We start from the raw sequence: 26856 nt of genomic DNA on the forward strand, positions 1-26856 counted from the left end.
ATCCCTCTCCATCCCATTCCCCTCCCATCCTTCCCTTCCAAACCCCTCCTATCCACTTCCTTTCCTTCCCTTTCCATCCCATTCCCCTCCCGTCCTCCCCTCTCCATCCCTTCCGTTGCTGAGGGTTTCCGAGTGCCATGCCGATAGGGTCCGCCTCCTACGGCACCCAGAAGCGGCCCTGCAAGCTAACACCGCCTCTGTAGCCTCCTGTCGTAAGGGCGTTTATACGTATACATAGATATATATAGAGAGCATTATTCATTCTGTATCTAATCATATACTGCATATTTAGACATACTATTACTACTATTACGTACTTGATATGTATACTTGTAACTATTACGTATATCATAGAAGAAGAGTGTGTGTGTGTGTGTGTGTGTGTGTGTGTGTGTGTGTGTGTGTGTGTGTCCTGTACTCTCAAAATGAATCACAGTTGTCTTGACTCGAGTGTTTTTTTTCTCTCCTCTTCCGTTTTAAGCTTAAGGGAAAGAAAGGGAAGAGTTACAATTAAGTGAGAAGGAAGTCGTGACAGGCTTAGGAAAGAGATCGAGAGAGAGGAAAGAGAGGAAAAAGGAAGAAAAGTCAAGAAGAGGAAAAAGAAAGATAGAGAGAGGAAAAGAAGAGGAAATAGGAAAGGAAAAGGAAAAGGAGGAAAAGAAGAGTTGGGCATTTAATCAAGACAACGAGGTAGTTAAGAATCAAAGGAGAGGAAAAGGAAAGAGATATAGAGAGGAAAAGAGGAAATAGGAAAGGAAAAGAAAAGGAAAAGGAGGAAAAGAAGAGTTGGGCATTTAATCAAGACACTGAGTTAGTTAAGAACCAAAGGAAAAGTAAATCACACAAAAAAACAAATAAAAAAAAACAATCAAAAAGGAAACTAATGATTGTGTTATGTGAAAATGAAGTCTTGGCGGAATAAGGAAAAGAAATCTAGAGAATAAAAGAGATGGGAAATAATATAGACCTCGGTTACCAATGAATCAAAAAGCAAACTGCAATATAAAGGAGAGAAAAAAAATTGATTGGTAGGGAGAGTAAGGACTGCACTAAGGAATGGAAAAGTACGAAAGTGTTCTCATGGAAAAAAAAAAAAAAAGATTGGTGGATGTTTGCAGCAAGAATGAAGATATATAATTGGCAGTAGTAGTAGTAGTAGTGGTATTGGTGGTGGTGGTGGTGATGGTGGAAATAGTAGTAGTAGTAGTAGTAGTAGTAGTAGTACAACAAGCTTAGGTTTATGTTGTCAGCTTGGGTCAGACTTAACCGTCCGCTGCGATTGGGACGAATGTGGCTTTCACTGGTAGCCTGATAACGTATACTCCCAGGTCTTCCTCTGCCTCTGTGGTGGATAGTGGAGTGTTTCCCATGTGGTATTGGTACGCTGGATATTCCCTCCCAAGGTGCAAGACTACATTTTTCTTCATTGAATTGTAGCAGATACTTTTTGATCCATTCCTGTTGCTTGGTGATGTCTTCTTGTAGGAAATCCGCAGTCAATGGGTTAGGTGAACAGACTGGTTCTTTCTCTTCCTATTCCCATTCTATTCTCTTAGCTCATTCTATTCCTATTCCTGTTCATTCTATTGCATTAGTTCCTTTTATTCCTATGGGTGTTCAGTAGTTCTCTAGACAACTATACATATCACTGTGAACGGATGAATGACACACAGAGCATCAAACAAAGATTTATTGTCTGCCAGCACCGCCCAGTCACTGCCCTGCACCTCCTCCTCCTTACACACAAACTCTCACCTCGAACACTTCTCCCAATGTATAAAACTCTTTCCTGATGGGCAAAGACGACAGCAGACAGCGACAGCCAACCATTCATATTCTCTTGATGATTATGACGATGACGATGATGATGTATGGTAAGACTGGCGCACACACACACACACACACACACACACACACACACACACACACACACACACACACACACCATTTCAATTGGCATTCACTACATCCAAGGCAAGGGAAGGGAAGGGAATATTGTCATTATATCGCCAATCCGGCTTCACTATGACAGAGTTGGGAGCCTCGTGCAGTCATCCTTGTATGGTGAATGGGAATGAATCAATGCACTGTATATTCATGCTTCTTTTCATGCATGTAGACCCTGGAAGGCATGGAGGTAATATATCTCCACTTAGGACAGTATTGAGACCATTGGTGATTGAGACGGAGAGCTGAATTAATGTACACTATAGATACTGAAAAGGTGGTTATTCATGGTTATTTTCATGCATAAATATCGACCCTGGAAGGCGTGGAGGCAATAATATTATATCTCCACTTAGGTGCTGTGTTGAGACCATTGGTGATTGAGACGGAGAGCTGAATTAATGTACACTATAGATACTGAAAAGGTGGTTATTCACTTATTTTCATGCATAAATATCGACCCTGGAAGGCATGGAGGCAATAATATTATATCTCCACTTAGGTACAGTGTTGAGACCATTGGTGATTGAGACAGAGTGGTGAATTAATGTAAACTATAAATACTGAAAAGGTGGTTATTCATGCTTCTTTTCATGCATAATTATCGACCCTGGAAGGCGTGGAGGTAATATATCTCCGCTTAGGTACAGTGTTGAGACCTTCCCTGTTACTGTCTTCCTCATCCTCCTCACCCTTAGAGATAGATGTGGGTCAGTAACAAGAGAAGGAAAGTCAGACTCAGACCATATAGAGCAGAGGTTCCCAGCCTATTTTGACCCATTCCCCTTTATCCAGTCACTTTCACCTGTGGACCCTACATCTCGCGGGCCACTCAGTACCATCCCAGGGGCTAAATTTGTCATGTGGGCCGTGAGTTTGACACCCCTGGTACCGTTAGCTAATGTAGAGCAATTCTAGCATTCAAGCATTCAGTTTTAAGGATTGTGTACAGTAGTATAAATTTTATTCTGAACTACATGTCTCCTAATTCCAGTATAATAAATTGAACGCGGTAGCTGCAGGGATCGTGTTTCTTAAAGGCCCCTCTAAGCGAGAATAATAAGAAAAAATCATCACTCATGCAAACCATTTCATAATATATATCAACACATTTGTGATAAGTTTATGCATCCTCTATTTTTGGGGTTTATATCATGGCAAAAATTTGGCCCGTCCAGCGCTGGTACACGGTAAATCCACAAATTTGTCCCGTTGCTGCTAACTGGTTAAACATAATTAGAATCCCTATAGACCCTTGAAATTCTTCCACGGACCTCTGGCTGGGAACCACTGATATAAAGGCTCATAGAAGGGTCTGAAGTACATATAGTAAGTTCCTGAGTGCTGGGAGAACTTGATGGCTGGACGAACTTGGGCGAACTTTTCATCTTTTTATTCTATTTGTTCCTTTTATTGTTCTACAACTTGTTCTTCCTCTTTTTCTTGGTCTTCTTCTTCTTTTTCTTCTTTTTCTCCTGTTATTCATAGATATTTAATTTTTCTTTATCTTCTCCCTTTACTCTTCTTCCTCATGATGGCGGCGGCAGTTCATAACATTGCCGACACGGCTGAGTTTGAAAGATTGGCGGGTGAGAGAGGGTGGGGCGGGACGGATGCCTCACACCGCCGAGGGGTTGTCGATGGCGAGGTCCAATGTGGTCTTCTTGCTGGACTCGCTGCTCAGTTCATCCTTGGACTCGGTTAAAATCCCCTTCCCGAAAGTCTCAGGGAGGTATCTGAAAAGGGCGGTGAAAGTCTCGTCAGGGGTGGTCACAGCGGGTCCACCATAAGCTACTAAATCCCACCTGTCTCTCTTTACATGGCAATACTAAGTTAAGGCATATTCACACCCTTTAAAAGTTATATAGAAGCCTTTCAGAAACCAGTAAAGGCCATCTAGCCGCTCTTAAATGGATGCTCTAAATCTAAGCATATTTTGAGCCTTATAGAAGTTAAATAAAAGTCCGTCAAAACCCACAAAAGGCTGCTCTCATGAGTGGTTTTACATATTCATGGTACAGAAGAAGGGTCAAACCACCACCAGGGTCATCAAACTACCCCTGGAAATGCCCCGCCCACCCCTCCTACGAAAGCCTTGTGTTTCTATATGCTCATGGCACAGAAGAAGGGTCAAACTACCACCAGGGTCATAAAACTATCCCTGGAAATGCCCCCCACACCTCCTACGAAAGCCTTATACGTATGCTCATGGTACAGAAGAAGGGTCAAACTACCACCAGGGTCATCAAACTACCCCTGGAAATGCCCCCGCACCTCCTACGAAAGCCTTGTGTTTTTGTATGTTCATGGTACTGAAGGGTCATAAAACTATCCCTGGATATGCCCCCCACACCTCATACGAAAGCCTTATACGTATGTTCATGGTACAGAAGAAGGGTCAAACTACCACCAGGGTCATAAAACTACCCCTGGACATGCCCCGCCCACAACTCCTATGAAAGCCTTGTCAAATACGAGTGCTTGGTGGCCGAGAGGTTCAATAACACGGCCCATAGGCTTGTCACACACACACCTGTACATGACGGAGCCGAGGACAATGGAGGAGGCGATGAAGAGCACGAAGGAGAACTCCCCGATCGCTGCCTGGATGAGAGGGAAGGTCAGCCCCACCACCATGTTGCTCAGCCAGTTGGTTGTGCCGCCCACCGCGATGCCCACCGACCGAGGCCCCACCGGGAACAGCTCTGGGGGGGGGGGGTTAAGGTTTAGGGTCTGGGTGTTTGGAGTAGACTGGGCAGCGACTCACACTACCCACACATGCTATTCCACCCTCCACCAGCCTATCCGTTCCTTACATTACAGAAACCCAGGTAGAGAGATTGAATTAGAACCTTTCCCAGAGTAGAATGAAGTCGAATAACCTTAGGCAGAGATTGAAAAGGCCTTCATTCTGCAGTGCATACTAATAACGAACACTTACAATGATCATACTCGTCACCATGGTAACATAATAGACCCTGATTCAATATATCACAATAGCAGGTAAATAGCATCACAAATACCCACCTGTCGGGAGCATGAAGGGGATGGGGCCCAGACCGATGGCATACATGGTGATATAGGCCATGAGGGCGAAGATGGCACAGTAGGAGGCCCAGGGGGCTGTCGGCAGGAACCACAGCGCCACGATCAGCATGGCCTGGCACACAGCACACAGCACCATGGATGTCAGCAGCAGCACCCTCCGCCGACAGTGCCTGGAAGGTGATTAGATAGGGAAGTGAGAGGGGAGGTTAGAGGAGGAGGAAGGGGCTTTTATGTTTACTTAATAATTTTTTCTGCTTAAGAGATTAAATTGAGGCAGATTTTTAATAAGGGGAGAGAGAAAGCTTTTGTTTGATATTTATTCTGCCTGAGAGATGAAATTGAGGCAGATTTTTAATAAGGGGAGAGAGAAAGTTTTTGTTTGATATTTATTCTTCCTGAGATATGAAACTGAGGCAGATTTTTAATAAGGGGAGAGAGAGAAAGCTTTTGTTTAATATTTATTCTGCCTGAGAGATGAAATTGAGGCAGATTTTTAATAAGGGGAGAGAGAAAGCTTTTGTTTGATATTTATTCTTCCTAAGAGATGAAATTGAGGCAGATTTTTAATAAGGGGAGAGAGAAAGCTTTTGTTTAATATTTATTCTGCCTGAGAGATGAAATTGAGGCAGATTTTTAATAAGGGGAGAGAGAAAGCTTTTGTTTGATATTTATTCTGTCCAAGAGCAGATTAAATTGATGTGAATATGTACTAATAAGGGACTGTTATGTTGGTTACCTTACGAGGGACAGAGCCAGCACACTCATGAGGCCGTTGATGGCGCCGGCCCCGATGGACGCCAGCTGGCTCTGATGCAGGTCCAGGCCAGCGTCCCGGAAGATGAGGGTGGAGTAGTACATCACCTGGTGGGGAGAGGCGAGGTGTTGGCCCAGGGTCAAGTAATGGGAGGGAAAGGAATGGGAAGGGGAGGATAGGAGGTGGTCAGAATAGAATAGGATGGTGAGTGAACCTCTAAACTATACAGAGAACAGATGAAGTGCCCAAAGGAGAAGAATGGAGAGAGAGATCAAAGCACCTGGTGGTATAAGAGGAAGATATGGAAAAAAATTGGGCGTCAAGGATTAAGGAACAACTCGTATCGCAAGTTTCTGAACCACTAAGCCATACAAAGAACAGATGAAGAAGTGCCCAAAGGAGAAGAATGGAGGGAGATCAAAGCACCTGGTACAAGATGAAGTCATGAAGTTATGAAAAAGCAATTAAGCATCAAGGATTACGGAACAACTCAGTATCGCAAGTTTTTGAACTACTAAGCTATACAAAGAGCAGATGATGTGCCCAAAGGAGAAGAATGGAGAGAGAGATCAAAGCACCTGGTGGTATAAGAGGAAGATATGGAAAACAACTAAACGTCAAGGATTAAGGAACAACTCAGTATCGCAAGTTTTTGAACCACTAAGCTATACAAAGAACAGATGATGTGCCCAAAGGAGAAGAATGGAGAGAGAGATCAAAGCACCTGGTGGTATAAGAGGAAGATATGGAAAACAACTAAACGTCAAGGATTAAGGAACAACTCAGCATCGCAAGTTTCTGAACCGCGAAGCCCCGGACCACTCACAGCGTTGATGCCTGAGAATTGCTGCGCTGCGTTGGCCATCATGGTGAGTAGGAGTGGCAGGCGGTACGTGCTAGAACGGAGTAACCACATGGCACTCCAGTTGTTTCTCCATTGGTCGTCCTTCATCTGGTGGGCCAAGACCTTGAGCGCCGCCTCCTCCGCCTCCACCAGCAGGTTGTCGCTCCCACGCAGGCGATGGAGCTCTACCAAGGACACAGAGAGATGTTATATTACCTACTGGGGACTTTGCCTCGTGACCTATTTGTCTTATTCATATAGGTCCCCCCCTACTATACCTTATCTGTACCTTGCCTGTTTTACGAGGGCAGCAGCGTATTAATCAGTCCCTCCGTCAGAAATTACCAACAAAGGGATTCATAAGTACAGTGGTGTCCTCTATACGGTGGCAGCTTTGAAAGTCCTCCACTCACTGAGCATCTTCCACTAAACTCGCAGTAGGAGAGAAGAGCTGTGTTTGTTACCTTTCAGTCCTCGGGTCTCGTCCTGCGCCACAATGTAACAATAGGTCGGGGACTCCGGCAGCAGCGGGTGAGCCAGCACCGCCACCGCCGGCAGCACCATGAAGCCCCCCAGCAGGAACGGCCAGCCATTCTCGGTGCCTGAGGGGACAAAGGACTTGTTAGGCTGAGTGCTGAGTGCTGGCCTGATATGGTAGACCCTCTATTTCAAAATCACCACCACCAAGACAACCACTCAACCACTCACCCAAGATGCTCTCCAACCCCAGCACCTGAGCAATGAGGACCCCCACACTCATGCCCATGGGAAATATGACACCCATGACGCCTCTCAGCTTGAATGGCGCCACCTCCGACAGGTAGAGCGGAACTATGCAGGTGGCGAGGCCTATGAGAGAGGGAAGGGATCGAAGCTTTAGATGACACACACACACACACACACACACACACACACACACACACACACACACACACACACACACACACACACACACACACACACACACACACACAGGAATGCCCACCACACACATGCATTCACGAGACACAGAAAGACATGGAGGGAAAGATTTTTGTGGATTTTTTAGTTAATTCAAGTCATATATATATAGACACACATATATATATATATATATATATATATATATATATATATATATATATATATATATATATATATATATATATATATATATATATATATATATATATATATATATATATATATATATATATATATATATATATATATATCATACACAACAGCATCCTTATTCTAGCTCTCTGTTCTCCCTCTCCTCTGATTGTGTTAGCCTTGTGATCAGAGGTTTTAGGAGACCCTCAGAAGCGCCACCAACACTTGCTTGTCACCACCTTTAACATTATTCTCGCTCTCTGTTTTCTCTCTCCTGCTTGTGTTAGTTTTGTTATCAGAGGTTTTAGGAGCCCCTCAGAAGCACCACCAACACTTGTGACCACCACCACCTTAAGCTAATACAACACTAGCACGTGCAACCCCAAACCCCAAACACACCCGTGAAAGCTGTCTTGGGTATACCGTACCTTGGTTGGGCATCATTACCAGTCGCCGCCACACCTCGCCCGCCTGGGACTCTATAATACACGGCAACGCTCACCAGAACTCTTACTGTAACATATCCAGTGAACAAACAACCCGTCTATCTACTCTCGGCATCAACAAGTCCCACGATGCATCTGTACAGGACACATGAGGAGGTCTTGGTTAATCCAGGGAGAGATGGAGAGGAGAGTCACACACTATGCCTAGACGTTCAGTCAGGGCTTAATGTGCACCTCTCAAGGCTACCCCAACAGACATTGCATAGGGCGTTTTCTGTATAGGCAAATGCCCAGTAGACACATTCCTTTGACATGCAACCTTGTGACCTGACTAACAAAACATGGAAGGTGAAGCAACGAGCACCTGGGATTCACCTTCACTGGACTCTGAATGTCATTGCTCATATCCTCGTCACATTCCCCTGACATGCAACCGAGAGGTGTATCAGACAGGGATCAGGGAAGAGAAGGGAAGAGAGATAATCTGTCAGTATGATATGGAGGAGAAGGACGTGGAGGGGAAAAGGAGGGGAGAAGGAGGGGAGAAGTAGCTAAGGGGCGGAGAAGAAGTTGAGGAGGGGAAGGATAAGGACAGGCTAACAGAGGAGGGAGAACCATCACCTCTCAGTACACAAAATGCCATACAACTCATACCAGCAGTCACCAAGATAACCACAACACCTGCTTTCTTACCTGTATAGAGACCAGACGTGAACCTGCCCACTACCAGTAACTCCGCCGAGCCCACGAATTTACAGAAGAGGAGGAAGAAGGCTGATACAATGCACAGGAGATGGTTGAGCAGCATGGCGGTCCTCCTATGGCAGAGAGAAGATGCGGATGTTACAAGAACCTGCAGTGTGAGTACCCATTATTGGTCATTTAGTTTCGTATATCGTATTATAAAACATTGCGTCGCCCAAGAACACATATATGACAATTGGCTTTCGTAGGAGTTTTGGGCATTTTCAGGAGTGGTTTTATGACCCTGGTGGTAGTTTGACTCTTCTTCTGTACCATGAACCCAAAGAAACACTCATTAGTTCCCGACTGACTCCCTCATTGACCTTTAGAAATAGCTGATGCGGGAAGCGAAAGTTTCTTATAATATCGACCTTAGTTGTAAGTTTTGCCCCTTCTTCCCTACCTCTCTCCCTCCCTTCATCATATCCTGACGTGTGCTAAAAAGATTTGTGCTTAACTTGATCTGTGCTTCCTTCTTTCTTCTCCATGTGCTTGTATTATCGTTGGGTATTCAGTAGTAAGCTCTGCCCCTCCCTTTCCTTCACTGTTTCCTGATGTGTGGTAATTGATTAACTAGAGAAGGGAAGCCAAGTCTCATTCCTTCCTTCATTAATCTTCTTGCGTTTTTATAATTTCTGGATACATGGCAACTTCTGTCCCTTCGTATTCCATTCAGTGTAGATTTGAGTCTTGGTACAGGAAAGTCTTGAGGAAAAGCTATGTTAAGTCCTGCATATGGGAGGGGTGAGGGGGTGGGGCAGTAAGTTGTATGTGGAGGGCAATTCACGGAGAGTCAACCTAGCTAGTAAGGACGATGTGTATACGAGAAGAAGAACATATCAAAAGTAGCATTAATCATCTCGCCCTTGTGATGATAAGGCGAATGTCAAGTGTTAGTTTTATTGATTTGTCACTTATCGCGTGCTGAGTCATTGAAGTGCCAGTTCTTGCGCGCCGCTCCACCTGTGGCTGACGAAGTACCTGTCAGGGCGGGGTAACGACGCATTTCCTGTCACAAGGGCACCGAGGGCACAAAGGGCACAGGGGTCATGATGCTGCAGGGTGTGTGGCGCAATAGAATGATCAAGAACGAGTGCCGTGCGTGGAGGGCCTCACTTGCGACACTGCCGCATGCAAGCACACGCCGGCCGCTGCCCGGATTGGCGGACATATTAACGACTATAATGGCCCACGGCGGCACGCGGGGACTGGGGGGGATGAGGTTACGCAAGTTGTGTGTGTGTGTGTGTGTGTGTGAGAGAGAGAGAGAGAGAGAGAGAGAGAGAGAGAGAGAGAGAGAGAGAGAGAGAGAGAGAGAGAGAGAGAGAGAGAGAGAGAGAGAGAGAGAGAGAGAGAGAGAGAGAGAGAGAGAGAGAGAGAGAGAGAGAGAGAGAGAGAGAGAGAGAGGCACACGACTTTTTACTAGCGCAAGTCATTCACCCACGTCTAAATAAATAACTCAATGATTTTCTCAACATGGGTCGTAAAAACATAAGTAACATAATAGTAACTGAAGATAAGTAGAGATAATAATAAGTAAAGTTAATAATATGGAAGATAATTATGATCACGGACCGCAGAAAGAAACGTTGGAAGCACTACTACATTCGGTGACGCAAGAGAGACCAACCCTTCCGCATGGCGTTATGACAGGCGCTGAGTGGCTGAGTGGAAGGCAACCCAACCAGCCAGGCGAGGGGAGGCTTGATGACCCGGCTGAGGGCTGGGGCGAGGGGCAAAGGGAGAGAGGAGGAAGGAAGGGAGGAGTCAATGGTTACGTTGGATGGCATAAGTGGTGGTAGTGATGGGGACATGGCAACAGGTCATTAAGTTATATATGCGAGCTGATGGTGATGGTGATGGTGATGATGGTGGTATGGTGGTATAGTAGCCATGGTAACAGTTTGAGCGGGAAAACCTCTCTCCCCGACCCTTAAAAAGCCTTATTGTGGTCATAAACTCGCCTTGTTAACTGAATCTACAAGTGCTATTATTAGGAGATTCAAGGGCAACTATTTTCAAAGGCCATAAGGAGGATCAGTTGGGTTCTAATGGATGTTTGTCTAGCTAGGTTCATGGTACAGAAGAAGGGATTCAAAGTAACTATTTTCAAAGGCCATTAGGAGGATCAGTTGGGTTCTAATGGATGTTTGTCTAGCTAGGTTCATGGTACAGAAGAAGGGTCAAACTACCACCATGGTCATAAAACTACCCCTGGTGATGCCCAAAACTCCTAGGAAAGCTTTGTCATATACCTGGGCGGCGAAATCAAGTCTCTCTTACCTGCCCACGGCGTCTGTCACTCTCCCGCCGACCGAGGCCCCAACGATGGCACCGCCGACGAATATGGAGACCACCACGGCCCATAGCGACACCTCCCCCTTCTCCGTCAGCTCGAGGCCGTAGGAGTTGAGAACGACGCCCCGCAGCCATCGCCGTATGGTCTGGGGGTCGGGAAGGAAGATTAAGAAGATGAAGAAGACATCGTGTGGGAGACGGGAAGGGAGGAAAATAATGCTAGGATGAAATAGAGGAGAAGAAATATTAACAATACGAAATGAAGACAGGAGGAGGAGAAGGAGGAGGAGACGGAGGAGGAGAAAGGGAAGACAGCTGAGCGAAGGAAAGAAACTTAAAAACAGGGAATATGAGAGAGAGAGAGAGAGAGAGAGAGAGAGAGAGAGAGAGAGAGAGAGAGAGAGAGAGAGAGAGAGAGAGAGAGAGAGAGAGAGAGAGAGAGAGAGAGAGAGAGAGAGAGAGAGAGAGAGAGAGAGAGAGAGAGAGAGAGAGAGAGAGAGAGAGAGAGAGAGAGAGAGAGAGAGAGAGAGAGAGAGAGAGAGAGAGAGAGAGAGAGAGAGAGAGAGAGAGAGTGCCAGTAATGGGTGCCAGGTGTTAGTGCCAAGTTACTCTTTATCATTATTATTATTTTTTTTTATTTATTTAAACAGGGCTTACAGAAGATTGTGCTAAAGTTGAAGGTTTTAAGCTTCATCTATCTATTATCTATTATTATTATTATTATTATTATTATTATTATTATTATTATTATTATTATTATTATTATTATTATTATTATTATTATTATTATTATTATTATTATTATCATTATCATTATAACTATTATTATTGTTAGTGTTAGTGTTATTATTGTATTGACGTCTATTCTTTTCTTATAATTATTATGTAAGAAATGTGGTGGGAGTCGTTGACCTTTACACTCTCTCTCTCTCTCTCTCTCTCTCTCTCTCTCACACACACACACACACACACACACACACACACACTGAATTAAACAGACACAACACATGCTCTCTCCTCCTCCTCCTCACTTTCTTTCCAGCATTCTACATTCTTTTCCTCTTCTATTTGTTCTCATTCCTCTGTATCATTATCTAACCTCCTCCTCCTCCTCCTCCTCCTCTTTAATCAGTGCTACACCAGAGCGAGCGAGAGAGAGAGAGAGAGAGAGAGAGAGAGAGAGAGAGAGAGAGAGAGAGAGAGAGAGAGAGAGAGAGAGAGAGAGAGAGAGAGAGAGAGAGAGAGAGAGAGAGAGAGAGAGAGAATGAAGATTAGATTAATACGAGTAGAAAGATAGATATATAAATAGATAGACAGACAGATAGATAGACAGAGATAGATAGATAAATAGATAGAGAGAGAGGGAGAGAGCGAGATAGAGACCTACCCCCCTTTATCCCCCCTCCCTCAACCCGTCTTCCCTTTCCCTACCAGTATTATGTCACATCAGTACTATGCCTTATCATTTCTCCCTTACCCCCTCCCTGCCCTCCTACCCCTACTCCCCTACCCCCTTCCCTCAACCCCCCTTCCCTTTCCCTACCAGTATTATGTCACATCAGTTCTCCCTTACTCCCTCCCTCCCCTCCTACCCCCACTCCCCTACTCCCCTCCATCAACCCTCCTTTCCTCCTCCCCTACCCACTCCCTACCCTCCTACCCCCCCTCCCTGCCCTCCTACCCTTCGCCTTTGCTGTCCTTCATCTTCCACCTTTGATTAGATAGTTAGTGTAGCTTGTCACAAACAACCTCGTAAGGACCAGCAGGTCTGCTGTTGTTTGTTCTTCCTTTGTGTTCCCCACCACGACCAGAAACTTACCTCCTGTGGCGTATTGATGACCCCGAGGCAGTATCCACCGGGCAGCGAGGAGCCCAGAATGCTCACGGCCACGGCCAGCAGCAGCCGCGGCGTGACCTGGCTGTAGGAGTCCACGCTGCCCTTCTGCGGGGGAGGAGGAAGAGGAGAATTAGGAGGAGGATTAGAGGGAGGATCATGGTTGGAGACGTGGAGGAAAGAATGAGAGGTGAGGAACTGTGAGGAGGAGGATTAGAAGAAAGATGGAGAGAGAGAGAGAACGAAGAGGAGTAGGATAAGATTGGAGGATATGTGTATAGGTGAAAGACGAGGAGGATTAGTAGGATTAGGAGGAGGATTAGAGGGAGGATCATTGTTGGAGACTCGGAGGAAAGAAAGAGGAGATGAGGAACAGTGAGGAGGAGGATTAGTAGGAGGATTAGAGAGAGGATCATTGTTGGAGACGCGGAGGAAAGAATGAGGAGATGAGGAACAGTGAGGAGGAGGATTAGTAGGAGGATTAGAGGGAGGATCATGGTTGGAGATAGATAGATAGATAGATAGAGAGATGAGGAACAGTGAGGAGGAGGGCTAAAGAAGAGAGCAAGATCTAAATAAAGGGAGGTCAACCTACGCCCAGCAAAGGTGACATCACTTGGATCACTCACTCTCTCTCTCTCCCTCCCTCCACAGGGTATAAAAAAGCTGAGCGAGTAGGCAGTAAGCAACCCCATCAGTCACATCACGACAGTTGACCTGACACCTGACCTCCGCTCTCCGCTCCCTGCCGTCTCTCGCCCGCTCCCGCAAAATTCATTCTCGCTTTCTCTCTCTCTCTCTCTCTCTCTCTGTGTGTGTGTGTGTGTGTGTAATTCACCTCTTGGTCTGCTGCGGGTCTCTCTGCTAGGTGAACAGGGGCTACACGTGAAAGAAGATAAACCCAACTTATCTTCACCCGGCCGGGGAATCGAACCCCGGTCCTTCTAGTTGTGAGGCAGACGCTCTATCCACTGAGCTACCGGCCTGGATGTTTGTATAGGTGAAGGAAGAGGAGGAGGAGGAGGAGGAGGAGAAAGGAGATGAATGAAGAAAGATGATGTGAAGAAGAGACGAGGAAGAGATGAGGAAGGATTAAGATGAGCAGCAGGAAGATAAAAGTGAGAATAGGAATGGAGGAGGAGGAGGAGGAGGAGGAGGAGGAGGAGGAGGAGGAAGCGAATTAGAAGATAAAGGGAGATAGATAGGTAGAGAAAAATGAAGTGTGGAGACAAGGAGATGAGGAAAGATGAGCAATACAAGAGAGTGGTGGGAATATGAATGGAGGAGGAAGGAGAAGAAGAGGAGGAAGAAGAAGGAAAGTAAGCAGTTTTCATCATCACATCAACATGTTCTGGTCACGTGTCAAGAGGAAATACATGTTAGTAGGGCAACACATAACCGCCCCTCTTCCCCTCCACTCCGCAGCCTCGCACGTGATGGGAGCGCGATAAGAGTATAGAGTTATAGCGTGTAGATTAGCAACTGTGGTATTGATCGCCTTGCCTCGCCGAGCTTAGCCTGACGTAGCCTGGGATGGGATAGGGCTAAGGGACTGAGATGTGGGAGGGGCGGGGTCACTGGTTTACATGGTTCAGTCAGTCACGGGAGGTAATACACGTGGCTATAGTGACTCCCGCCGGCTTGCCAAATACACGAAAGCATTGCCTGGTTGCGTTGTTTTAGGATGCAAGTATATAGCCTATGGTGTGGTGTGTGTGTAGTGAGAGGGGGTTCAGTCTGTGGTTTTACATGTGGGTTTCTGTATCATTTTTATTGTTTTGCAATAGAGGAAATAGCTTCAGGGCAACACCAATAAGAAAACGAAAAGTCTGCTCAGAGAGGTGTTTTGATACCCCCACCCCCACCCCACCCTGCAAGCATTCAAGTCGTAGGCAGGAGGAAATGCAGAGGAAGAAAACAAGACTTCATGGCTGTTTCAGGGTTCACCAGCAAGAGCTATATATGAAAGGATGAAGATGCTGGTTAACTCTTGCATAAGGGATTTAGATAGCATAAGGGTTGCTGTATGTGCTCACGCAAATGTATAACGTAGATTAGCCAAGTGGATAAGATTAGAGGAAGATATGAGAGAGAGAGAGAGAGAGAGAGAGAGAGAGAGAGAGAGAGAGAGAGAGAGAGAGAGAGAGAGAGAGAGAGAGAGAGAGAGAGAGAGAGAGAGAGAGAGAGAGAGAGAGAAACGCTTATGAGTCAAATTCTTTCTCTCTCGTCTTTGTTGTTCATTATGTAATCCACACACACTCTCTCTCTCTCTTCTTTGTCTTCTCTAACATGCATTTATTTGAGACAACGTACTGAGAGAGAGAGAGAGAGAGAGAGAGAGAGAGAGAGAGAGAGAGAGAGAGAGAGAGAGAGAGAGAGAGAGAGAGAGAGAGAGAGAGAGAGAGAGAGAGAGAGAGAGAGAGAGAGAGAGAGAGGAGAGAGAGAGAGAGAGAGAGAGAGAGAGAGAGAGAGAGAGAGAGAGAGAGAGAGAGAGAGAGAGAGAGAGAGAGAGAGAGAGAGAGAGAGAGAGAGAGAGAGAGAGAGAGAGAGAGAGAGAGAGAGAGAGAGAGAGAGAGAGAGAGAGAGAGAGAGAGAGAGAGAGAGAGAGAGAGAGAGAGAGAGAGAGAGAGAGAGATCTGCTTAGCATCACCCAATGTCAAGATTCTAGATAAGGAAAAAGACGAGTCAGTGTGTGTGTGTGTGTGTGTGTGTGTGTGTGTGTGTGTTTGTGTGTGATGACTTAATGGTGATCACGTGCAGGGAGGGAATTAAGAAGAGGAGGAAGGATAGGGAGGAGGGCTGAGTTGACAAAATACTGGGTTGGTTTCCTCGGATGCTTCACAGTCGTCACAGCAATTAGTTCCAAAGGCCAAAAAGGGGATCAATCGGGTTCTCATGAGTGCCTTTTTAGATTCACGGTACAGAAGAAGGGTCAAACTACCACCAGGGTCATACACCTACCCCTGGAAATCCCCGCGACTCCTACGAAAGCCATGTCAATTATGAGTTTACTGGGGCGCGGATATGCATGCTTAAGAATTGGCCCCCTGGAGTAGTCGAGGGTGGGGAGGAGGAAAGATACTATAAGTAGCTGATAAGGAGAGGCTGTTTGTATATCATCCATGGTCTCCCTGTGTGACTGGGAACAAAGGGTTGGGAGAGAGAGAGAGAGAGAGAGAGAGAGAGAGAGAGAGAGAGAGAGAGAGAGAGAGAGAGAGAGAGAGAGAGAGAGAGAGAGAGAGAGAGAGAGAGAGAGAGAGAGAGAGAGAGAGAGAGAGAGAGAGAGAGAGAGAGAGAGAGAGAGAGAGAGAGAGAGAGAGAGAGAGAGAGACTGCTCTAACGTTGACTTTTGGCGAGTGAGATGATACAACAAAGAGGAGGGAGGAGGAAAGACATTTATATTTTTAAACGTTTGGCCTATAGCACCGGTAGGCTTCCACGATAGGCCGTTAGTGGCGCAGGCAAGTGTTTTATAGTGGTGCCATTCTTGCTCGGCTCATGCTGCCTCTCGGAGCTCCACTTGGTCCCCTTAAAGACATTCGCTAGTCCGGGTTGATAGGCGGTCATCAGGATAGCAAGTGGCGGGTAGTCTTAGGCATGCACTCAGCGATGGCTACACATTGTCAGCTTGTAGGGGAGGGGGGATGCGAACGCGGGTCCTCCAGGATACTACGCCCGCACGATGACCACTCGACCACTTTTTTTTTTTCGCTGAGAGAGAGAGAGAGAGAGAGAGAGAGAGAGAGAGAGAGAGAGAGAGAGAGAGAGAGAGAGAGAGAGAGAGAGAGAGAGAGAGAGAGAGAGAGAGAGAGAGAGAGAGAGAGAGAGAGAGAGAGAGAGAGAGAGAGAGAGGACGGAACGAAAAGAAATAAAAAAAAAAATTATCACAGATGTGCACGGGGGGGGGGGGTTGAGGTGAGGTGAGGTGAAATGATGCAAGTAGTGATGTTTATAAATAGCTCTGGGCCTTACCCGCTGACTATCAGACTGGCTGGCGAGGAACGACTTGGCGGAGTTGCTGTTCTGCTTCATGAGGGTCTTTTCCGACATCTTGAGCTGCTGTCGGAAGCTGTCGGGAGGGCGGCTGAGGGTGTGCTGAGGTCTGGATACCGACTGACAGGCTGACACAACACTTGGATCAATGAGAGAGGGAGAGAGAGGGTGAGAGAGAGAACGCGTGTGTTTGTCAGGCGGGGACCCAAGCGCCGACGTCCGTTCCCTGCCGCGCCTTCGTCGATACAAAGCGCCGTTGTGTCTGCTTGGCCTTCCACTGCACCCTCACTCCCTCATTCCCTTCCCTCCTCCTTTTCCACCAACCAGATCCAACCAGCTCGGCGGCTTGGGCGTTACCGTAGCAACAACAGATCAGCGTGTGGTGTCTGGGAGGGGAGCCATTTCACGTGACCGTTGACTGAGAAGGGAGTTATGTCACGTTCTTGTTGCATGGGCAGCACGTTGTCTGAGAGGGGAGCTATTTCACGTATCCGTTGTTTTAGAGGGGAGTTATTTCACGTCTCCGTCTGTCGTGTATGACGTGTGCCCGCCGTGGTTCACTCTGCACCCCTTCTGCCACGCTGCTTGGGGCGGACTGAACGCTGGCAAGGTGACAGTGCACTTATAATCAAGTGGGGAAGACAGAGGGGGGAAGGGGGGAGAGGCGGGGACAGCAGCGTTAGGTTAAGTAATCGAAGGGTATCGAGGGTCGGGTCGGGTCAAGAGGGGCTGGTTATTAGGGCTGTAGTATTAAACCTGAATATGACCGTTCATCTCCCACTTCTTCCCTACCCCTTTCGACCCCTCAACTCACCAATCCATCAGTCATTGACCAGCAGGTGTACCCACGCTTTCATAACTGTCACATGCGTATATAGGCTACAAAAACATCAAGTAGAATATATATACAATAAAACCTTAGCCGGTTTTCTTATACATCTCGATAAACGTCCTCATCTCCTCTAAATTCCTCCTCCTCATCCTTCTCTTCTTCTTCCTCCTCCTCCTCTACCTTCCTGACGCAGGCCAGCAACATGTATTCTGACCCTCCCTGACCTCAGCAGCCTTCCGTCACTGTGGTGCACTAGCAACACGAGGAAAACACAGAAAAAGCTCTCAGCAGCTCGCGTCCCGCCGCCTCTGCCGCAGTTCCCCCTCGCCGAGACAGTGTTGTAGAAACCCGCGGCCTTCCCGCCCAAAGTAGCCACGAACACCACGGCTTGAGTGACCCGCCAAACTTTGATGCCCGACGGCGCATCATCTGTGGAATTAAAGGCACCCGTGTCCTGAATGGGCATCCGCAGCCAACGACTTTCACAAACGCCGGTCAGCGCCACTTCAGGGATAGCCCAAAAAGGCGCGGAAAACCGCGACGCTGCCGATGGCAACGCTACACTCTCAACTGCCTCCGAAAAATCACTTAGTAAACTTCCTCCTCTTCCTCTTGTGGACGGTTTGGGGCCGCGTCTTCCTCTGCTTCTTCGGAGGGTTGCGGGAGCCCTGGGTCGTCAACAGCAGCGCAGGAGTAAAGGTGTTAGACAACACCGGCGCTTAGCTTCGGCCAGCTTACTTTGTCAGCCCTCAGGCCCTCAGCTCCACGAGCTTCTGGATATAGTATTTAACTGATTTACCTTGACATTGTTTTCTTCTATGTGTCTGAGTGGTATTTCATCCTCCACGTCCCTCCAGGGGTCCACCTTGGGGTCCCCAAAACAAGGGTTGCATCGAACCTTTGTGGCACGCGGCAAGTTCCGTTGAAATTCGTTCACTTCACGGAGGAGGAGTCCGCCGCGCCGAGCCTTGTGTTATATCGCCGTCTCTGGCGTGTATTCCAGGCGGGTTTTATATCACAGGGCGTTTCAGCATAGTTTTGGATGCCTTATTGCATGTGAGATGAAGTGGCAGGCCGCGGCAGGCCGTGGCAGGCCGTGGGTGACGGGTGGGTCAGCACAGCGGGGCGGCGGCCGAAGGGGCACAGCGAAGTGACACCGCCCACACCGCCAACTGAACTCTCTCCCTCGTGCACTATTTTGCCTCAAACTACAGCGCGAGGCCTTTTCTAGGGGCCGCGGGTGTTGCATAGTGAAGGGTGAGGCAGTGGCCTTCCTCCTTACCCTATACTCCTTCCTGCTTCACTGCCTCCTTCATCACTTTTCCCTGTGTAGCTGCGGGAGTCGTACATCGATAGCCCCGCACGCACACGTATACGTACACACACACTTACATAGGTATACACACATACACACACACACACACACACACTGCGGTCGTGATCTCCCCCAAGGCGATGATCTTGCCTTTAATTACTTTCTTTCTTCCTCCAAACACCAGGCTCTTCCGATAGCCGTCGCCTACTCCAGTGTTAAGCATTGCACAGTACCCTTCATCCTTTCTTTAGACTTATGCACACGTTACTTATTTCCTCTTTCCTGCCTTACTTACTGAGTGAACATCAGCCTCCCTATATCTCTCTCCTCGCTCTCTCCCTCCCTGCCAGGGCTAGCAAAATGGCGGAGCACTTGTTGTCCGATTATGCAGTAAAAAATGACGGTTTTAATCTCTGAACTTGAGTTTCAAAAACCTATTATTGAGAACCCTAAATGACTAGACCACGATAGCTATTATGTGAGAGGGATACTCGCTCTCGCGATAAAGCCTAGAGAAAAACGGCAAATATCCCAACTTCTGGACTATAATGAGTCTAGGGCCGTTTTCTTATACATCTCGATCAACGTCATCTCTAAATTTCTCCTCCTCATCCTTCTCTTCTTCTTTGTCCTCCCCATCCTCATCCTCCTCTCCTCCTCCTCCTCCTCCCTCTCGTTTAACTCCCCTTCCTGAGATTTTTTATTTTTTATTAATCTGCTTCCTCCTCCTCCTACTACTACTACTATACACCACTCACCATGCACCAATCTGCAATCCCCTCCCTCCCTCACCCCCATTACCACCCAGCACCACCACCACCAGACGACGAAGCGAACGAGTAAACTGGTGCTTTTTGAAAAGGTGGTTCGGTGGCTGTGTGTGTGTGTGCGTGTGTGTGTGTGTGTTCCCCCTCCGATCAACCAGTCTCACAGCACAGGAGGGCGTCGCTGGGGTGCCGGTCTTGGCCTCTCCGCCGCGGCCTCGTCCCCGTCAGGAGCTCCCTCTCCCCGAAGCTGCCCCGCCCCGAGCAGCAGCCGGCGGGTGTGAGGGTCAGCGTGTGCCCCGCCGTGACACAAGGGACTGCCCAGGTGAGAGTTGGTGATGTGCTGGTTATGTGTAAAGTGTCGGCGGGTTAAGTTAAGAGGTGCTGCGGCCATTATCTCTCTCACACACACACACACACACACACACACAGAGAGGACATAGCAAGGACACATTAGCAAGTAGAATAAAACAGAGAAACTATAAGATTTTTAGGTAGTAGTAATTTAATAACCGTTCGTAATTACCTGACGTAAGCTAGTTCACACACACACACACACACACACACACACACACACACACACACACACACACAGGACATAGCCAGGACACTAGCTGCTAGATTAACTTAAAAAACAACAACTCACGAGGCCTTTACGAAGTATAGTAATAGTCGTTCGCAATAAGGTAACGTAAAGTACACACACACACACACACACACACACACACACACACACACACACACACACACACACACACATTAATGCCACTAAACCTCCAGGAATTAATTGTGGCAGTCCCCTGATAAAAAAAGCTCCATTAGTCTGGTCCATTACCTGTTTCTTTGATTACTCGTCAGGTAGTTGAGAGAGAGAGAGAGAGAGAGAGAGAGAGAGAGAGAGAGAGAGAGCGGTTTCATGATCACTATAATCAAGAGCCCATTCCCGTGCCCCGCTACTCCCCCCCCTCTCTCTCTCTCTAATAATTATGGATATCTTGTGACATCTTCCTTAGTCTGTCACTAGTTTATTTTTCATCTGCCGTCCTCTCTCCCACACCAGCCCCCGTGTCCTTTAACCTTCCCCAGCCTGCCCCCGTGGTCTGTAACCTCCCCTAGCCTGTCCTGTGGCTAGTAACCTCTTCCAGCCTGCCCCCGTGGCCTGTAACCTCCCCCAGCCTGCCCCCGTGGTCTGTAACCTCCCCTAGCCTTGTCCTGTGGCCAGTAACCTCCCCCAGCCTGCCCTGTGGCCAGTAACCTCCCCCAGCGCTCCCCCGTTCCCTGTGACTTTCCCCAGCCTGCCCCTGTGGCCTGTAACATCCCGCAGCCTGCCCCCGTTCCCTGTGACTTTCCCCAGCCTGCCCCTGTGGCCTGTAACATCCCGCAGCCTGCCCCCGTTCCCTGTGACTTTCCCCAGCCTGCCCCTGTGGCCTGTAACATCCCGCAGCCTGCCCCCATTCCCTGTGACCTTTCCCAGCCTGTCCCCGTGGTCTGTAACCTCTCCAGCCTGCTTCCGGTGCCTGTGACCTTCCCAGCCTGCCCCCGTAGCCTGTAATCTCTCCCAGCCTCCCTCCGTGCCCTGTTACCTTCCCCAGCCTGCCCCCGTCACCTATGACCTTCCCCAGTCTGCCCCCATGGCCTGTAACCTACCCAAGCCTGCCCAGTGGCCTGTGACCTCCCCCAGCCTGCCCCCGTTCCCTGTGGTTGTGGGGGTTATGAGGGCTTTGGGAAGGGTTATATGTGGTTGTGGTTGGTTTGGGAGGGGTTACGTGGGGTTGTCCACGTATTCCTTCCACAACTCCACATTACTCTTCCACTACCCTACATGGCGGCGGCTTCATGATGCAGGGGAGCCAGTCAGGCCGACCGTGACCTCCCCGGCGTTAAGAGCAAAGAAGTCAGAGTCACTCCCCGCTCCGAAGGCTTATTGTTCGGTGTATGGATGCATATGTGACCAGGGGCAGAAAGTAAAGCACTGTACGTTTACCAACAACGTTGACAAGATCACATAACTGTTTGTGAGAGCCAGGAAGAGAGAATATAATGTGTATGCCCGCGAATGTGCGGGTAAGGCAAGTCTTCCATAGATACACCTCCAGTCCGCGTTTTCTCTTTAGTATACCCCGCCGGCACTCATGGTGTAAGGAGGACTTAGATCACGCCTGCACTCATGGTGTAAGGAGGACTTAGATCACGCCTGCACTCATGGTGTAAGGAGGACTTAGATCACGCCTGCACTAACACGGAGAGACATGCGGCGAGGTGCGGCGTAATCAAACAAACGTTGTTGAGTTAGCTACAAATTTCTTGTGAACACCAAAACTAAGACTCAACAACACCAATCAAGAATAAGGACCATAATTATTGGGAGCCGTTACAAAGGCAATCCCACGCCTACTACTGGACTAGACTAGTTTGACCTGCGGTGCTCTGGCGTCTACTGGAGCCAATCCCTGTTAGCGTCGCGAGCAACGTGTTGAGCGGTAAACGCTTTCAAGAGAGGAGGATTAAGTAGCCTCTCCAAATGACTCTGATCCTGCATTCTCAGACGCTCACAACTGTTTCCAAAACCCACAATGGAAATTAGCCAAACCCTGAATACTATGTCTATGTTAAAATATGCCCTCCTCCTTACACACACACACACACACACACACACACACACACACACACACACACACACACACACACACACGTCAGAATCGAAGCCTAGGTTTTTGAGAATCGCTCCTCTTCCTCCTCCTCCTCCTCTGCCTTCCTGACGCAGGCCAGCAACACGTATTCTGTCCCTCCCTGACCTCAGCAGCCTTCCGTCACTGTGGTGCAATAGCAACACGAGGAAAACACACAGAAAAAGCCCTCAGCTGCTCGCGTCCCGCCGCCTCTCTCGCCTCTGCCGCAGTGCCCCCTCGCCGAGACAGTGTTGTAGAAACCCGCGGCCTTCCCGCCCAAAGTAGCCACGAACACCACGGCTTGAATGACCCGCCAAACTTTGATGCCCCACGGCGCACCATCTGTGGAATTAAAGGCACCCATGTCCTGTATGGGTATCCGCAGCCAACGACTTTCACACACGCCGGTCAGCGCCTCTTCAGAGATAGCCCAAAGTGGCGCGGAAAACCGCGACGCTGCCGATGGCAACGCTACACTCTCAACTGCCTCCAGAAAATCACTTAGTAAACTTCCTCCTCTTCCTCTTGTGGACGGTTTGGGGCCGCGTCTTCCTCTGCTTCTTCGGAGGGTTGCGGGAGCCCTGGGTCGTCAACAGCAGCGCAGGAGTAAAGGTGTTAGACAACACCGGCGCTTAGCTTCGGCCAACACAATTTGTCAGCCCTCAGCCCCTCAGCTCCACGAGCTTCTGGGTATAGTTTTTAACTGGTTTACCTTGACATTGTTTTCTTCTATGTGTCTGAGTGGTATTTCATCCTCCACGTCCCTCCAGGGGTCCACCTTGGGGTCCCCAAAACAACGGTTGCATCGAACCTTTGTGGCACGCGGCAAGTTCCGTTGAAATTCGTTCACTTCACGGAGGAGGAGTCCGCCGCGCCGAGCCTTGTGTTATATCGCCGTCTCTGGCGTGTATTCTAGGGGCGTTTCATGTCACAGGAAGTTTCAGCATAGTTTTGGATGCCTTATTACATGTCAGATGAGGTGGCAGGCCGCGGCAGGCCGTGGCAGGCCGTGGATGACGGGTGGGTCAGCCCAGCGGGGCGGCGGCCGGAGGGGCACAGCGAAGTGACGCCGCCCACACCGCCAGCTGAACTCTCTCCCTCGTGCACTATTTCGCCTCAAACTACAGCGCGAGGCCTTTTCTAGGGGCCGCGGGTGTTGCATAGTGAAGGGTAAGGCAGTGGCCTTCCTCCTTACCCTATACTCCTTCCTGCTTCACTGCCTCCTTCATCACTTTTCCCTGTGTAGCTGCGGGAGTCGTACATCGCCAGCCCCGCACGCACACGTGTACACACACACACACACACACACACACACACACACACACACACAGAGGTCGTGATCTTCCCCAAGGCTTTGATTTTGCTCTGAATTTCTTTCTTCCTCCAAACACCAGGCTCTTCCGATAGCCATCACGCACTCCAGTGTTAAGCATTGCACAGTACCCTCCATCTCTTTTTTAGACTTACGCACACGTTACTTATTTCTTCTTTCCTGCCTTATTTACTTAATGAACATCAGCATCCCTATATCTCTCTCCTCGCTCTCTCCCTCCCTGCCAGGGCTAGCAAAATGGCGGAGCACTTGTTGTCCGGTTATGCAGTAAAAAGTACTAGAATGACGGTTTTTGTCTCTGAAAAACCTATTTTTGGGAACCTGGAATGACTAGTGCACGATAGCTATTATGTGAGAGGGATACTCGTTCTCGCGATAAAGCCTAGAGAAAAATGGCAAATATCCCAACTTCTGGAGTATTGTAACGTAGTCTAATAATGAGATAAGATTACTCTCTCTCTCTCTCTCTCTCTCTCTCTCTCTCTCTCTCTCTCATCCCCGTTATCAGATTAGGAGGCGAGTTTAGGGTATTTATAAGTGTTCTAAGTGCATAGTGTAAGATATGAAAGCTATTCTCAAATGGTTGGACCCTGTCCCTCGACCCTAGTTCACCATCATACTCTCTTAACAAATTAAACATATATTTCCCTCAAGTAATGTTCTTAGTCACGCTACCCATATTATTTGGCAGATGATAATCCTGTGTGCGATAACAGTGCCTTATAAGACTTGGTAAATAAACTACTAATTTTATTCAGGTTCAAATGATCAACAATTAATTCTACTTTGAGGAAAAATGAACCACACAATTTTTAGTCACTCATTGTTTTTAGATATTTTTTCACTCTTATTCTTTGTCTACAGTCCAATTTTACTCATTCAGTGTTCAGATATCATTGCATTCTTACTAATTCTCTGCAGTCCATTTTAAGTCACTCAGTTTTCAGTCATATATTACACACTAACTTGCCGGCAGTCATGTTTTACTCTCTCAGTTTGTAATGGCATGAAGTTAAGGTTAGGAATGGAATGTATACGAAAGGATCAGAAAAGTTGATATGTGTACGTAAGTATTAAGTATGTCTGCTTATGTGATCCTTTTGTACATTAAGCTCTTAACCTAAACTTCCTGGCATTACAAGTTGCTTACGTTAGCTTTCAAATTTGCTTTAAGGAGCTAGGTCAAGCAAAACTTCTTCATACGACAAAAGCATTTATTTAGTTAGACTTTCTCCTACTTAATATACTAATATAGAGACAGGGTAGCTTTCAGGAGGCCAAACAAGAGGATTTAATAATTCATTAGTTTATATATACACTGAGAGACTATGAGTATTTATCTAAACGTGTCAAATTTCAGAGTGGCAACCAAGAACTTCACTCGCCCACTGGAGTCCGTTCGTCACTGACTGGAGAGCGTCTGAGTCCTGTCTCCCCTTCATCTCGAGACACCTATACTTCTCCACACTGCCAAGACTTGCTAATGGCCAAGGCAAGGGACTCTATGAAATTGGTGCATGGGAGCCAGTTGATGGGAGTGTGACGTCAGCACCAGCCAACTGAACAGAGGAGAGATGCAAGCTTACACAAGGACACCCAAGAATATAAGGCGACTACAGAGAGAGGCCTGACAGTTGGCTCACTCACGGCAGTTCCTGAGAGTGGATTGTACAGCAAATTCCTTCCCGTCCACTAATACATTGAACCTCTATTAAAAGCCTTCAGTTGTATGTGGTATGTTGTAGTTGATGCACATGCAGTTGATAGCTTTAAATATAGAGGCTGCATGTGTTTATGAATGGAAAGGAATTTGGCGTATAAGCCCAGTGTCTCAGGAGCTGCCATGTGTATGTTGTCTGTCTGGCCTCGTGTAGTCTCTTTATATCTTTGTGTGTCCTTGTAATAATACTGCACCACTCTCTCTCCTTCATGCAGTGGGCTTGCGCTGACGTCACTCCTCTCGGCTGACTCGCATCCGTCAAAATCATGGAGCCACACTGCCCTGGCCATCAGCAAACTCTGAGATATTCCTCTGTGTCTTGAGCTGTCAGGAGTCAGGAATGGGGTTGTCACACACGAGGCTGTCCAAGCGCATGCTGTAATTGTGAAAGGATGAATGTCAGGCTCGTGATCTCCTCCTTCCCTTGCTGAAGTATCCTGATCTCCCGACAGGAACACTATGCTCAACCCGGATGGCCACTCGTCCAACACCAGGTTACGTGCCCTGCCATGGAGCGTGAGGGATGCAGTCGACGGCTCACTGGAGGAGGAACCCCGGGTCGTCCAGGTTGTTTGGCATGCGTTGAGCAACCTACAGCAGCCACGATTTAACTGTGCTTGGTGGCAGCGGACCACACACGCCTCGCCTTCTGAGTTGGGACATCGGTGAAGGATTCTTGTGCTGTGTAGAGTTTGTCGTCTCTGAAAAATAAGTTTGCATGATATGGGAGTATGTCTTCCCTATCGACCTGAAGTTGTTGTAATAACATTTTAATCCTTGTATGTTAGCATGTTAAAAGGTAAGCTATTCAAGCTATTCTTCCACCGGAGCAAAGGTGACATATTTCAAATTGGGCCCAACGAGGATGTATGTAGCTCACTAATGATGGGAAATAACACTAATCGACGACCAACGGGGAGCATACGCCAGGAGGCACGTCGCTTCACCCACCTGCCAACGCCACCCCATACAGTCAACCCAGCAAGCCTCCACTCAGCTACCCTTCCCATTCCAGCCAGGAGGGGCTTGGGATGGAGAGGGCGGCGGTGTGGGAGCTTGCTTTGGGGAGACTGTCAGGAGTGAGATAGCGAGTGAGTGAAGCGACGAGTCCCCAGGCGTGTGCTCCCTGTTGGTTAGTATTAGTGAACATATTACTGAGCGCACGGTGGAACAGCTCATAACACACTGATGTAAAAATGTATTCTATACAACACACACAT

The 26856-nt window shown here is 47.9% G+C and overlaps 2 protein-coding genes across 2 annotated transcripts; one reads left to right on the forward strand and one right to left on the reverse strand.

Moving 5' to 3' along the window:
• Nucleotides 1-1878: 1878 nt before the first annotated feature.
• On the reverse strand, nt 1879-17606 carry LOC127008419 (solute carrier family 2, facilitated glucose transporter member 1-like). The gene is made up of 11 exons (XM_050880565.1): nt 16983-17606; nt 12996-13118; nt 11162-11322; nt 8828-8952; nt 7302-7442; nt 7058-7195; nt 6576-6778; nt 5732-5856; nt 4975-5165; nt 4481-4652; nt 1879-3683 (listed from the first exon to the last, which is right to left on the reverse strand). The coding sequence occupies exons 1-11, from the start codon at nt 17058-17060 to the stop codon at nt 3566-3568; spliced, it is 1575 nt and encodes a 524-aa protein (XP_050736522.1). The 5' UTR covers nt 17061-17606; the 3' UTR covers nt 1879-3565.
• A 1290-nt stretch (nt 17607-18896) lies between these two features.
• On the forward strand, nt 18897-26358 carry LOC127008474 (uncharacterized). Its single transcript, XM_050880620.1, has 4 exons — nt 18897-18931; nt 20013-20239; nt 25277-25408; nt 26089-26358. The coding sequence occupies exons 1-4, from the start codon at nt 18897-18899 to the stop codon at nt 26154-26156; spliced, it is 462 nt and encodes a 153-aa protein (XP_050736577.1). The 3' UTR covers nt 26157-26358.
• The last annotated feature ends 498 nt before the right edge of the window (nt 26359-26856 follow it).

Source organism: Eriocheir sinensis, chromosome 37 (assembly GCF_024679095.1).
Source record: "Eriocheir sinensis breed Jianghai 21 chromosome 37, ASM2467909v1, whole genome shotgun sequence".
Lineage (NCBI taxonomy): Eukaryota > Metazoa > Arthropoda > Malacostraca > Decapoda > Varunidae > Eriocheir > Eriocheir sinensis.